This window comes from Camelina sativa, chromosome 8, assembly GCF_000633955.1.
Source record: "Camelina sativa cultivar DH55 chromosome 8, Cs, whole genome shotgun sequence".
In the NCBI taxonomy this organism is placed as follows: Eukaryota; Viridiplantae; Streptophyta; class Magnoliopsida; order Brassicales; family Brassicaceae; genus Camelina; species Camelina sativa.
The window spans coordinates 2300235-2313437 of record NC_025692.1 but is presented as its reverse complement, the minus strand read 5'-3'; the positions used below and the strand labels follow the sequence as shown (position 1 = coordinate 2313437).

General features: G+C 39.9%; 4 protein-coding genes across 6 annotated transcripts; 2 read left to right on the top strand and 2 right to left on the bottom strand.

Annotated features, from left to right (window-relative positions):
- On the top strand, positions 3087 to 5659 carry LOC104705719. Its single transcript, XM_010421781.2, has 9 exons — positions 3087 to 4158; positions 4247 to 4302; positions 4383 to 4465; positions 4546 to 4624; positions 4724 to 4834; positions 4918 to 5027; positions 5125 to 5208; positions 5294 to 5331; positions 5428 to 5659. The coding sequence occupies exons 1-9, from the start codon at positions 3162 to 3164 to the stop codon at positions 5496 to 5498; spliced, it is 1629 nt and encodes a 542-aa protein (XP_010420083.1). The 5' UTR covers positions 3087 to 3161; the 3' UTR covers positions 5499 to 5659.
- LOC104705720 (GDSL esterase/lipase At5g14450) lies at positions 5534 to 7316 on the bottom strand. The gene is made up of 5 exons (XM_010421782.1): positions 6962 to 7316; positions 6653 to 6862; positions 6390 to 6562; positions 6020 to 6293; positions 5534 to 5927 (listed from the first exon to the last, which is right to left on the bottom strand). Exons 1-5 carry the CDS (start codon positions 7224 to 7226, stop codon positions 5680 to 5682), a joined length of 1170 nt encoding a protein of 389 aa, XP_010420084.1. The 5' UTR covers positions 7227 to 7316; the 3' UTR covers positions 5534 to 5679.
- LOC104705717 (surfeit locus protein 2) lies at positions 7936 to 9811 on the top strand. Of its 2 annotated transcripts, none has more exons than XM_010421780.2 (5): positions 7936 to 8217; positions 8552 to 8649; positions 8765 to 9106; positions 9192 to 9291; positions 9565 to 9811. In XM_010421780.2, the coding sequence occupies exons 1-5, from the start codon at positions 7982 to 7984 to the stop codon at positions 9665 to 9667; spliced, it is 879 nt and encodes a 292-aa protein (XP_010420082.1). In that variant the 5' UTR covers positions 7936 to 7981; the 3' UTR covers positions 9668 to 9811. The 2 variants fall into 2 exon arrangements, with proteins under 2 accessions (XP_010420082.1, XP_010420081.1); XM_010421779.2 differs by having other exon boundaries at positions 9562 to 9811.
- LOC104705716 (probable methyltransferase PMT9) lies at positions 9822 to 12932 on the bottom strand. 2 transcript variants are annotated; one of them, XM_010421778.2, is made up of 7 exons: positions 12526 to 12932; positions 12209 to 12313; positions 11914 to 12096; positions 10968 to 11562; positions 10769 to 10881; positions 10423 to 10643; positions 9822 to 10354 (listed from the first exon to the last, which is right to left on the bottom strand). In XM_010421778.2, the coding sequence occupies exons 1-7, from the start codon at positions 12766 to 12768 to the stop codon at positions 10036 to 10038; spliced, it is 1779 nt and encodes a 592-aa protein (XP_010420080.1). In that variant the 5' UTR covers positions 12769 to 12932; the 3' UTR covers positions 9822 to 10035. The 2 variants fall into 2 exon arrangements, with proteins under 2 accessions (XP_010420080.1, XP_010420079.1); XM_010421777.2 differs by having other exon boundaries at positions 12209 to 12373; positions 12526 to 12931.

Genomic DNA, 13203 nt, shown 5'->3' with positions numbered 1-13203 from the left:
GAACAACATATGTTCTGAAACAGGTCATAAAACCAAAAAAAAAAACAGTCCTACTTATGCTAATCCTCCATCCCATATTACTTCTCTTGAGTAAAACAACCTTGAGAAGATTCCACTTGAGTTCCACCCTACAAATTTAATCAAATATTAGAATTAATTTAATAAAACAAAGAACCATTGTTGTATCACAAATGAATCAATTTAGAAAGAAAACTAACATGTGTTGTATTCTTCTTATTCTTCTTCTTCTGGTGGTACCTACAGTTATGATCAGCTGCACCACAAATCCCACAATGCATGATTCTTTTCTTTTGCTTTGGTTGCTTCTTGGTAGGTGACTCATTAACACCTTTCTTCCTCTTCTTGTCGATCTTCTCATCGTCCGGCTTTGGAGGTGGATACACATTTTCACCCCCAGTGGAAGGCCAAAAGCGTGGACCTCTTTGTGGAACAAGCCCGTCTGTGTAGTTCTGTCTCCACTTAGCAGTTCTGAACCATTCACACACATAGTCTTCAGCTACCAATGTCTTCTTGATCATCAGTCCGTAAGCATGTTCGCATGGGATTCCACAAATCTGAAACTTCATGCAGGTACAAGTTCTGGCATTTAAACAAACTCGGTGTTTATCGTATCCCAAGTAAACTTCATACGCTCCATTTGTGCTGGGAGATACAAAGCATGTAGAAGCTGCCTTATGCTCATCAGCAAGGAAACGGGTCACATAAGGAGTGCATAATCCTGCCACATCCGACCATATAGAGTACATATAAATGAATAAGAATAAAACATATAAATGAATAAGAATAAGAGTGTAGTCTTACTAACCTTCATGTGAATAAGAAATAGCAGACCGTTTAGCAATTCGAACCATGGCAAGCCTTCTAACAGTCTCCAACATAGCCACAAATGGTTTCTCTCTCGCCTTGTTGATTGTATTGTTGAAAGACTCCACTGAGTTGTTTTCAACATCCTCACAATAGCTGCCAATCTTGTGGAATGCCCTACACCATGTCTTTGGTTTAGTCTTCATGACATCTTCATAGACCTTGCTATCATATGCGTGAATCCTCTCCAATCTCTCTTCGTAATCTCTAGTGTTGTAGCTCCAAGCTAGATCCCAAAGCAGTTTCTTCAATTGCTTCTTGTTTGGATGAGTCTTCTTTAGGTTACCATAAATGTGCCTATCACATTTATGATGCTCAATCTTAGGTAATTCTAACTCAACAGCCTAAATCAATCCCTGAAACAAAGTTAAATTCATTAGAAACTGATCCAACTGTATATTCACAAATCACACAAAGCATAAAACATAACCAAAAAAAAAACCTTTTGGCGATCAGAAACCATAATGTAACCATCTCCATCACCTAACTCCAAGTCTATCTTCAGCCTATTCACAAACCAGCTCCAATTATCTGTGTTCTCAACCTGAACAACACTCCATGCTATTGGGTAGATAGCATTGTCTGCATCTCTTCCTAAAGCCACCAACAACTGACCCTTGATCTTTTCCTTTAAGAAGCAACCATCAACCCCAATTAGTGGCCTGAAGGATTTTTTTTCATGTTTTCCTAAGAACATCAAAGCATACATAGAATCGCTTAAACACATCATGACCAGCGTCATTCTTCACCGTATCAATCTCTACCACAAACCCTTGATTTGCTTCCAATATCTCAGCTACATAGTCTCGAAGACGTTCAAATTGAGTGTCATATTCACTCGCTATCCATGCCAATGCCTTTCTCCTAGCAGCTTGACATTGACCTCTCGTAGCTGATATCTTCCACTTCTCCATTATGGTCTGTTCCATCTTTAAAGGCATGTAATAATCTGGTTCTTCTCTAATCTTATCAAGAAATAACCTAGCTATGACTGGGACCTTAAACATCTCACAATCTCCATTAGGCACACAAACATAGGTGTTCGTGTACTTCGTAATCCTCCACATCGACTCATTATGAAGAGACGCAACATAAACTTTCCATTGACATTTTCCCTTAGCACCAACACACCTAAACCCGATTCTATCTCTATCGTACCTGTATTGCTTCAGATGACAACCTATTGCCAGTGCATAGTCAGTCACACACTCCTTAAACGCGATTCCATTGTAGAAACTCTGCCCTTTATACATTATACCATCGCCACGAACGATCGGTGTCCCCCCACGCGTAGCACCACCACGACCATTACCCTCAGCCTCGTCGTCACTCTCTGGATACACGTTATGACGAATCAATTCCTCCGTTTCTGTAAAATCTGTCGCAAGCTTATCGATGTGAAATTCATCTTGATCCTCGCCTTCCTCGTCGAACTCCACTCCAATAGGTGGATTAACAACGGGGACTAATGCCATCCCAAGAGCCAAGAGCAAGAGAGAACAAAACGATTCGAAGAAAGAAGAATCAATTTAGGGATCTAGGGTTTGTCGATGGAAAGGGAAAAAATGATTTGGGGATTTTTGGATTTTTTGATTTTTAGGTTTGTTTAGGTTAAGTGATCTAATCGGGTTGTAATCGGGTCGTCAATTGGTTAAAAATGGTTTAATTTGGTTATTTTGGTTAATAAGAATTGTCTGTCGGTTAACTAAAACAATAAACCATGTTAATTGAGGTCGATGGGGAAATAGATGAGAAGGTTAATTTAATTGGGGAAATAGACATAAAAGTATTAATTCGGGAGGAATTAGAAGGAGGATATAAGTTGGAAGGAGTTCTAGTAGGAGGTCAAAGTTTCAGGGATATTCGGTACGATATGGTAGTTCCAAAGGGGAAATAGGACGTCTTTCCGATTTTTTCTTTATTACAATCTTTTCTACTAGTAAATTAGTCTTAAAAAATCTTTGTGAGCCACAACATACATTATCAGAATTGAAATTTGGATGGTGACCAGTGTAATCCTTTGTACAAAACTAATATGCTGCAAGTAAATGATTTGAAGCCAAAACTTTTGAGTAGTAGTAGTTTATGGGCTAAAGTGAAACTTCTAAAGGACACACCGACAACGTGCCGTCTCAGAGGTTTATGAGAAAACATCGTGTCGTTTTTATTCATCACTCAAACATCATCATCTTTTCTCCGTTGGTGTTACTACCACTGCGAAATAATCGCCGGAGGTGTGTGTCTTTCATCTTTTAGCTCTCCTCCAGGTCTCATCAATGGCGAAATCTCTACACTTGACAAGACTAATGTCATCTTCAGCAAGAATGGCTATGACTTCTTCTCCCATCTTCTTCTCAGTCAAACCGAGGAGAAACATCCATAAACCCTACCTCACCACATCTCTCTTCCTCTCCACAACATCTACACCATACCCACTTCAATACGACATGATCATCAACCGTCCCACACAGTCTTCTCTCTCCCAAAACCGTCGTCGACCCGTTAAAGCTCTCGAATCCGGCTCCCCCCCTGACTCAGCGGAGCCAGAGTTCGATTCCTGGGTCGACAATAAACTGGCTTTAGAGCGTGAACAGGGTCGACCCGGTTCAGGGGATCCGGAGATGGACAAGGCGAAGAGGAAGTATTATAGCAAGAGGAGGAAGAGACTATACGGGTCTGATTCTGAAGATGAGAGCAGCCGGAGATCAGATGAAGGGTTCGTGGAATTGAAACCTGAAGTTGTGGAATTTGATAGGTTACATCAGAGAGAAGAGGAGTTGTATTTTTATGATACTTTTGCGTATCCATGGGAGAAAGATAAGCATTATAAGATGGTGTATCAGTTAGAGAAGAAGTATTTTCCTGATCAGTGTTTAGATAAGGCATTTTTGCAACCTGGAGAGAGTGCTTTGAAGAAGGGGGATGATGATTCTGGGAAAGGTAGAGGGAAGAAGAAAGTAGTAGCACTTGGTGGGAAGAGAAATGAGGTTAAACGAATTGGTATGGAGAAGAAATGTGATGAGGATGATGATCATGGTGATGACGAGTTGGTGTTTTTTGATGAAGCCAATGAGGAGAAGAAGAAGCCAGAGGAGGAGGTTGTTGTTACTGAGAAGAAAGTGGAACAGTTCTTTAAGGGTTTGACGAAACCCTCCAATGAGAAAGGTGTAGCTAGTGGTGATGGAGAACCTTTCCTTGTTACGAGAAACGGTGAACTTCCTCCTAGATGGGATGGTCCTAATGGTACTGTGCTTTTGGTGAACAAACCTAAAGGTGAGACGCAATTTGTGTAACCTCTCTCCCTCTCTCTTTCTTTTGATGTTTGAAATGTTATGTGATTTGGTTATGGTATTGTTCTTAGGATGGACTTCCTTCACTGTCTGTGGTAAGCTACGACGATTAGTCAAAGTGAAAAAGGTTCGTGCTTATATCCTTGTCTAGTCCAAGATTTGAATTTGTCATGCATTTTTAGCAGCTACCTGGTTAGTATTTCTCAGGTGGGTCATGCTGGAACACTTGATCCCATGGCTACTGGTCTATTAATTGTCTGCATTGGTAAAGCCACTAAGGTTGTTGACAGGTTTGTAATTTCTTAATCCAAGGTTTATGCTTATGATGAGTTTACAGAAAGACAACATAAGAAGCCCTCTGTATCTGCAGATATCAAGGTATGATCAAAGGTTATAGCGGAGTTTTTCGTCTTGGTGAAGCCACTTCAACTTTAGACGCCGACTCTCCAGTACTCTAACGACCCCTTTCCTTTGCTTTCATGGTTTATTTCTACATTAGATCTATACCATGACTCGTTAGAGTTTTCTCAACTGTACTATTGCTTCAGGTGATTCAACGAGAACCTTGGGAGCATATTAAAGATGATGACATTAAGAAAGCTTTAACATCATTTCTTGGAGAAATATGGCAAGTTCCACCAATGTTCTCTGCGATAAAAGTGAGCACTGATCAATCTTGAACCGTTCCTTATCTTGTGGGCTGCATTCTTTCTACCTTTTTTTAACTGTATTTCATGTTTAGGTTGGAGGTGAGAAGATGTACGAGAAGGCAAGAAGAGGAGAAACGGTAGAGCTGTCTCCAAGACGAATCTCAATATTCCAGTTTGAAATCGAACGCAGTTTAGATGACAGGTTTTATTCCTTTTTCGGAACAGTGGATTAACCAACTGTTTGAAAACAAATGTTCATTCTTGAGTCTCTCTTAACATCTATCGTTTCTCTTATGCAGACAAAATCTTATTTTTCGGGTTATTTGCTCTAAGGGTACATACATTAGATCCCTCTGTGCAGATCTTGCTAAAGCTCTTGGAAGGTGAATACAATTTTCATCTTTGATTACTAAGAGATTCAAAAAGACTGGAATTGCTAGTAAAATAATATTCCTTTTTTTGCTGCAGTTGTTCTCACCTCACTGCTCTTCGGCGAGATTCAATCGGTAAGTTTGTTCACAAGTCAGCTTATCAATTTGGTTTTTTCTTTTAAAATCATCCAAACTTCATTCACTCTTTAACACTTTCCTCTCTGTTTTCAGGCGAATATTCTGCGAATGATGCTTGGGAATTCAATGAATTAGAAGCAGCAATCACCAAAAACTACTTCTAGAAGAAAATACCTCCCCTTTGCTAAACGCTTCCAGAGATGATAATAGAAGATGTGGATTTTTTTTGCTACAAAGAACTCTAAGGTTACACAGGCTTACATAGATCATTGATTGTTCCTTAAAACGTATTATTGCCGTAAGAGACAAATATTTATTTGGTTCATTAAGCTCTTCTACTAAATCTCACTGTCTATAACAAGCTCGGATTACTGGAACTGGAGGGTCAGTGAGCAAACCGCTGAGAGTACGGTCAGCCACGTGCTTGTTTGCAGCTTCAGTATAGTGAACTCCATCCCAGCTCACAGCCATTGCCGGGTTAGGACATGAGCCACCGTAGATTTCAGTATTGTTCACTTTCCCTTTGTTCCCGCACCAAATGTGATCATACTTCTGATGATAGCCACAACATACCTTCAATGGGTTTGCAAATCCTGCAAAAACATGAAATAGGTACGTTAAAATTTTCTACAATCTTAGGTACTTTACAACAAATGGAATTGTGATGTGACCGTATTGTTGTAACCTAGTTTCTTGGGGTTGCTCATCATTTCGTATTTCGCAGCGTAGACATCAACATAAGTGATGGCTGCCTGGGTGAGTTCTTTTCTGAGATTGATGACTGTTTCCTTGAGCTTTCTGTTGAACTCCATTGCCATTTCGTTTTGAGCCTTCACGCAGCCAGATTTGTCCAAGTAGCCCGGTGCAGGAGTCCCCATGTAAAACATGTTAACGGGTAAACAACCGAGAGGACCCGTGTTGTGTACCCAAAATGTTCTTCCTCCTTGCTGATATATGTTCTGCGAATAAACATATCGCATAGCAAACCCCGTTATTGAGAATCGAATCAAATGTGAAGAGAACATTGCCTATCTCTTTCATGGACTAAATCTCACCCGAACTGCGGAAGCTAAATGGCTGACAATGTCGGGTATCGTCGCCTTAAGTTGATCAACGCTCATTGTCCTAAACCCAACAGAGAGATCATTCTGTCCAATATCAAAAGTATACAAAGCCTTTGCAAACTCTTCCTGTCTTGGAAGCTTCTCTCTATCATATCTACTCTTAACTGTTTTATCGAATGCAGAACAACCAACAGACATGTAAAAATCAGCCAAGCTAAAGATTAACAGAGAGAAGAAAGAAAAAAGTAACTAACTTTGTGTGAATAGTTGTGCCGATCTCGCTTTGAACTGATCGAACTGAGCAATCTGCATATCGAGAGAGAATGGACTAATGCCATATTGAAAGATAGTTTCGTTCTGTCTTCTTATGGTTGAACCACCAGTTGCAAAGTTTGCACCATGTCTGAAGTTTGATCCCAACGAGTTTAGATATGCGCTCAAATAAGGCAACTCCAGACGCTCAGCTGCCAACAACAATTCAAGAATCAAAAATTTCTGAGAAGATCATTGAATCAAAGTTGAGTTTTTGAAGAACTGTTGTTTTTTTCTGCAAGCTCCTTTACCTATGAAATCAATGGTGAGACGGCCATCAGAGTCTCGTCCGGCAGGTCTGTGGAAGAAACCTTGACCATAAGGATCCCTAACAGGCTCAAAAGCAGCGGAGATTCCTCCAGTGTCGGAATTAGAATCTCCAAAGTTGTAAATCGCCGGAAAACTACACTTGGGCTGAACTGCTGTTACAGCTGTTGTTGTTGTTGCTGTTAAGAGGCACAGAAGAAGCCACGAAGAAGAAACCATAAGTTTTGCCCTTTCGAGATCACTCTTCATTGCGAGTAACGAAATACGAGAGTGATATATATAGAGAGAGAGAGTGATGGTATTGGTACTTCGCAGTTCACACTCTGCCTTAATATAAGAGGAGTATAAGACTTTTAATTTTTAGAAAAATGTGTTTTTCCTTCTTCTGAAAAATTACAGAATTAAAAAAAAAAAAAGAGAGAAAAAGATATTATTGTGTGTCTTGAGATTTGGACCGGACCACAGTTCAACAGTCCTGAGCTGTGTTCTAGTTGGAACCCAGAAAAGGCGCTAACGGTTATCATTGTCGGTACCTTTCATTCATCTAAAAAGCATAAATATATTTCTACGACTAGAGATAATTCTGATAATTTAACCAAATATTACAAAATAAAGTGGTCAATGTTTCCAAACTTACAAAAAACGAAAAAAAAAAATATTTTTTTGCTGTAAACAATTTTATAATTTTTTTTTCCAATTGTTCTCTGATGTGTTAAAAAAAAATCAAATAACATGAGATCATGGAATCATTGGAATGGAACAAACGAGAAAAAAAAAGTTAGTTTTATCAGTTGCCAAATGTAGCAGAATGGACCGCGCGTGCTTCTATAATGACCACCAGGCCCATTTAATGTTAATAAGCCCAGAAATAATAAACGACGTGCAGTTGATTTCATTTACAGTAAAACGGCAAGTCGCAGTCGTTTCATTACAACAGTACTTGCTGTCCTCCCCCTCCTTCAGTGAATGAAAAGACACAAATCGCTAAGGAAAACTTGACATCAATGGCGGCGACAGAGGAAGCGACGACGACGAAGGAAGGAGCTGACCTATTGGGGAAGCCAAAATATAAGAAACTGGAGAACGGGAGATTTAAATGCGTGCAGACGGGTCACGAGCTACTTGAGAAAGATAAGAAGATCTATTCACAGAGTAAACGTTGCCGTTTAGGGCTTATAGATTATGCCTTGTCTCACAGCAAGCCTCCTCTTAACTTGTTTGAGCAAGATCCTAACGCTAGGTATAATCTTTATCTCTCCCAGATGATGTTTCGATTTCAGTTCTGATTGATTATGTATTGAATTAGGGTTATAATAGATACTGGAGAAGTTTTGGCTTCTCTTTTTGAATTTTTATTGTTCTGCAGCTGTTGGAGACTATGGATGGTTTCGTGTCCTCAAATTTTTAGGGTTTAGGGTTTTGTGAGCTTTTGTGGTTTTTTAAGTTGAAATTTTTAAAAACTTTAAATTAAAACGTGAATGTATGCTTACAAGATTCTTTGAGTTCATTCGTTGAGAAAATGCTGTTTTCATGTATATGCTGAATTTGGTTTTTTGCCATGTTTTGTTTGTCAGCTCAAAATTGAAATGTAAGCTAACTGGCGATACAGTAAACAAGACTGAGGAACATATTTGGAAGCATATCAATGGACGGCGCTTCCTTAACAAATTAGGTCTGTAATTTGAAGCTTGATTAGAGTTCATTAGGTTGCAAAACTCATTCGTGCAAGATGTTCATTTTTTTTTGTTCTTGTAAGTTTTAATGGTTCGATTGTTACTATATGACAGAGGAGAAGGAACGAGAAATAGAGTCTGGATCTATTCCAGGGGAAGGTGGAGAAACGCCAGCGAAAGAAAATGGCGTAAAGGAAGAAGAGAAGAAAAAGAAGAAGAAGAAGAAAAAGAAGACTAAGAAGGAGAAGAAGAAAAACAAGAAGTTACTTGAAAAGGAAAAGAATGTAGAAGATGTTGATGATGAAGTCGAACATGAAAATGGTGAAGATGTTGAGGAGGAGCTTGAGTTTTGGATGCCTCCAGATGGTGAGAGGTGGGACTTTGATGATGGAGGAGACCGATGGGGCTCAGATTCAGACTCGGAAGAGGATAAGAATGGGGTAGAAGATCCAATAGGTTTGTTACTACAGCTTTTGGTATCATAAATTCATGCTTTGAATCTCAAGTTGAAGTCTTACTTTGTTAATTACTTGCAAAATAGGTGAATTTGATGAAGATGGAGAGTTTAGTGTGGAGGAGTGCGTATTGATAGGTGAAGTTGATGAAGATAGCAAGATTGTTTTGGATGAGACGCCTGCAAGGTACCATGAATCTTCATATCTGTATTGGTTTTATGACATTTATGTGCATGTTGAAGGTAGACAAGAGAGTATCTTACTTTTGTTTAAAACAAAGAAGAAGTTTGTTGTCGGATTTTAAACTCAGTTTGATAATATACTGAAAGATAAAAATGAACTTAGAACTGTGTTGGAGCAAAGTTAAGTGTGTGTTCTTCTTACTATTAGATTAGGGGAGAGTTAGTTATTGGTATTACTGAGGAGTCTAATGAAAGACTTTAACTGTGTTCTTAGCAGCAACAAGAGGAAACCTGAAGAACTTAGTTCCAGTGACCTTCCTTCGAAGAAGAAGAACAAGAAGAAAAAGAAGAAGAATGTCGTGGAAACAACATCGTCATAATCTCTCTCTTTTTGTTCATCCTGTTTTGTATTTCAATCTGTACTTGCTCTACTTCAATTTATGGGCTCAGTTTTGATATTGTTAATGGTGTGATAGGAAACGGGTTAATGATTCTTTTCTATATAATCGTAGTTTACTTGTCAATCCGTTTACATTCACGAAGCAAACTTATATATTTCCGCGAAGACAGATATAAATTTATAATTTGAATATGAAAATCGCAAATAAGAAGCTTTTGCGGGTCTCCTACAACAAATGCATCATCACTATGTATGACTGTCGTGTAATTTACACTTCTCCTTTTAATACCGGTAAATAACCCTAAACACTGAGAATTTTCCTCAGCTATGCCTCTGATGCTGTAAAACTCACGACACTGAAATGGCGGGCACGCTCCACAGTTTCTTTCTGGCGATCAAAACTCTCTCATCTTTGGTAGATAGAGAATCACCTTTTGGAGTCGTCTCTGTGAACCACTTATCCCATTTCAATAATGTCAGATACTTCTTGATGTAGCTGATATTGTCTGATGTGTCACGAATTATGACAAATCCTTCTGGGCGTAGTATCCGATCCATCTCGATGAGCAGATCTTCAATGCTGCATCCACGTGTTCGGGTTTCTGTAACTGTGTTCCATGCATGGATAAGATCATACGTTCTTGGGTATGTGTCAAAGGCTTCACACCTGCAAAGAAAACTCATTTAGCATGATAGGATTATGCACAATGTTTCAAGATGAAGTCATTTACATACCAATCATGAGTGGCTCCGATCAGGCCACGGTCATAGATGATCTTCATTCTTGGGGAGGATTGAACAGGCATGACATTCATTACCCATACATCTTTATCGTTTAGTGCAGCTGCGAAACCGCCAAGGTTTGAGCTCATGTCCATCACGTTTCTTATGGAATTCTTTTGCACCATTGGTTTCAACAGTTTCGAGTATTCTATCACTCTAAGACGCCATGTTTCCTGCACTCGCACCCCACTTTAGTCAGCAATCAAAAAGTGTTTGGACATAGAGAGGCATGGCAACCGAAGTTCTCAGGGTCTGGATTACAGAAATAGAGTATCCGATGTTGAAAGAGAAGAATTACCGTATCTTCACGGAATTGCTCGGGAGTGACACCAACTTCTTCAAGACGTGGTGGAGGAGCTGTCAGCCTCCGTGGCCAGGGAACGAGTCCACTCCATCTTTCTTTATGCATCCCTGGGTATATTAACAAACATGAAATGGATAACAACCTTAATGATCCTTAATACTATATAAGTTAGTGATAAGAGGCATATACTTACTCACTGAGTAAGGTGATATACAAGCCTTCATTGAGACGTTCCAAGTTGCATCTGGGTCATCACCAGAAGGACAAAGGGGAGGCTGAACACCTGCTTCCCTTTTCAAGTAACAGCTGTTGGATATCGGTTTTCTCCATATAACAGATTGGTCTCGTTTAGCGACGACCCTCCAACACATTCTCTTGAAGAGATCATGCATCGCATTCCCAATCTTTCTGTTTTCTGTGTCGTGTGCATAAGCTTCAGGCGACGAGTATACAAAGTAGCCACCAGGTCTGAGCAACCTATCAAGCTCCAGCAACAAGATCCCATCTCTTTGAAGCCAGTCTATCCGACATCTAGAACAGTGAGCAAGTTCAAAGGATCTGCTTGGGTATGGAAGCCGCTTAGTCCCAAGAACACCAAGTGTTGATGGAATTCCTCGTTCTAAAGCAAATTGGATCTGGTTCTGGTGAACATCATTAGGAGCAAGGGACATAGCAATGATGTCATGTGACAGCAGATAAGCTCCGAAGCTAGCTACCCCACAACCAACATCAAGAACATTCCGAATGCTTCCCCCATTGTTGAGTTTGTCGCCAGGGAATTTCAGCATCTAAAGCAATAATCAGTTTTTTTTTGTCATCTGAAAGAAGAACTTGAAAAGAAAAAAAGATAAAAACAGAGCCAAAAAACATCCTGAGAATTGCAGAATGATGCTCCCTGGTATAGGAGCAACAGAATATCCCACATATGATTTGGTAAAATTAGACAATCCTATACATCATCTATCTAGTCAAATGGTTTCAACTGCATACTGATATAACCTTCTACCATAAACGTTCACTGGCTAAAGTAACATTGGTAACTAAAAATTTAAGCGAAAAAGGCGCAGTGGTTTAAAAGGATAGGCCCTACGCTTGAGATTCAACAAAGCAAACAAGTACATAAATGATGATAACTGTACCTGAGCAAGGGAAACTATGTATTTGTCAGCTCCATAGTGGAAATGTGTTCCTCCTCCAGGAAAATTGATCTTATCACCATTTACAACCATCCAATTCTGATCAGACTTCTCTTGCGCAAGGTGTGTGTGCGGGATATTCGCCTTCCACACCTCGTCTCTACTGACAGGCCACCTTAACGGGATCTGAAAACTCCAAGAAAACCATTTATCATCAACCACCAAAACAAGAGCCATAACATATACAAGAATGCTCAAATTCTGTAGTACAAGAGAAAGAGACACAAGTCGGACAGACCTTATATCCAGTAGGAGGCGGAACAAGGCAATTGAAACGCCGTTCTGGTGGAGGGCAATGATGCTCATAGTGCTCCATCAACGTTAAATTGAGTTTCAATTTCAACTGGTAGTGAAGATTTCTATCCAAACACGGTATAAGCTCCGAGTGTCTCGAATCACATATCTGCGGATAGGATCAAAACGAGCACAACTACTAAATCAATAAAGATCACTCCTCCACTACGTAAACCAACACAAATTAAAAAAAACTACAAATCTAGAAATCTCCACTCAATTTCGTATCAAAAGAACACGATGAATGCTGGAATCACGAACCGGAACGCTTTTAGGAACTTCGAAACGGCTCACTGCAAGCACAGCAGCTCGATTCGTCATCGTCACGGATCCGGTGCGAGCGCGGTTATCAGATCCATCGAACTCGTCGGACTTTCTGGATCCGGGAGCGAAGGAAGAGCCGTAGTAGAGGCAAGTCAAGCCGAGCAGAGCGATGAACCCGACGAGAACATAGGTGAAGAGCTTCGGAGTCGCACGGACTCGCTCGGTTCTGAAGTGCTTCATTACTCAAGCGTATCCGGATCCGGATCTAGATCTGACCCGAGACTGAAGACCCGGAAAAATCTAGCTGCCGGTGGACTGAAGAAGAGTGGATGGATAGTGTGAGAGCGACAGTAGATTCCCGCGAGGTCGAAGACGACGAAAAGGACCAGTGTCGGATTTTTATTTGCTAGGGAATATTTTTGCCTTTTTGGGTTGTTACGATCCTCTGTGGCGAAGACTACGAATGTTTCTATGCTCTTTTCACTATAAGACACGGTTAAAAAAACTTAATGGGCTTGTATTGAGCGTCCATGTGCTTTAAAGGCAGGCTTTATATCTTTTGTCGTATATTGCTGGGCTTTTGTATGTATATATAATTATATACATACTACTTCTTTCTCTCTACTGTATCTTGGACTTTGTAATTTGTTTTCACATTTATATTTTCACGAAACG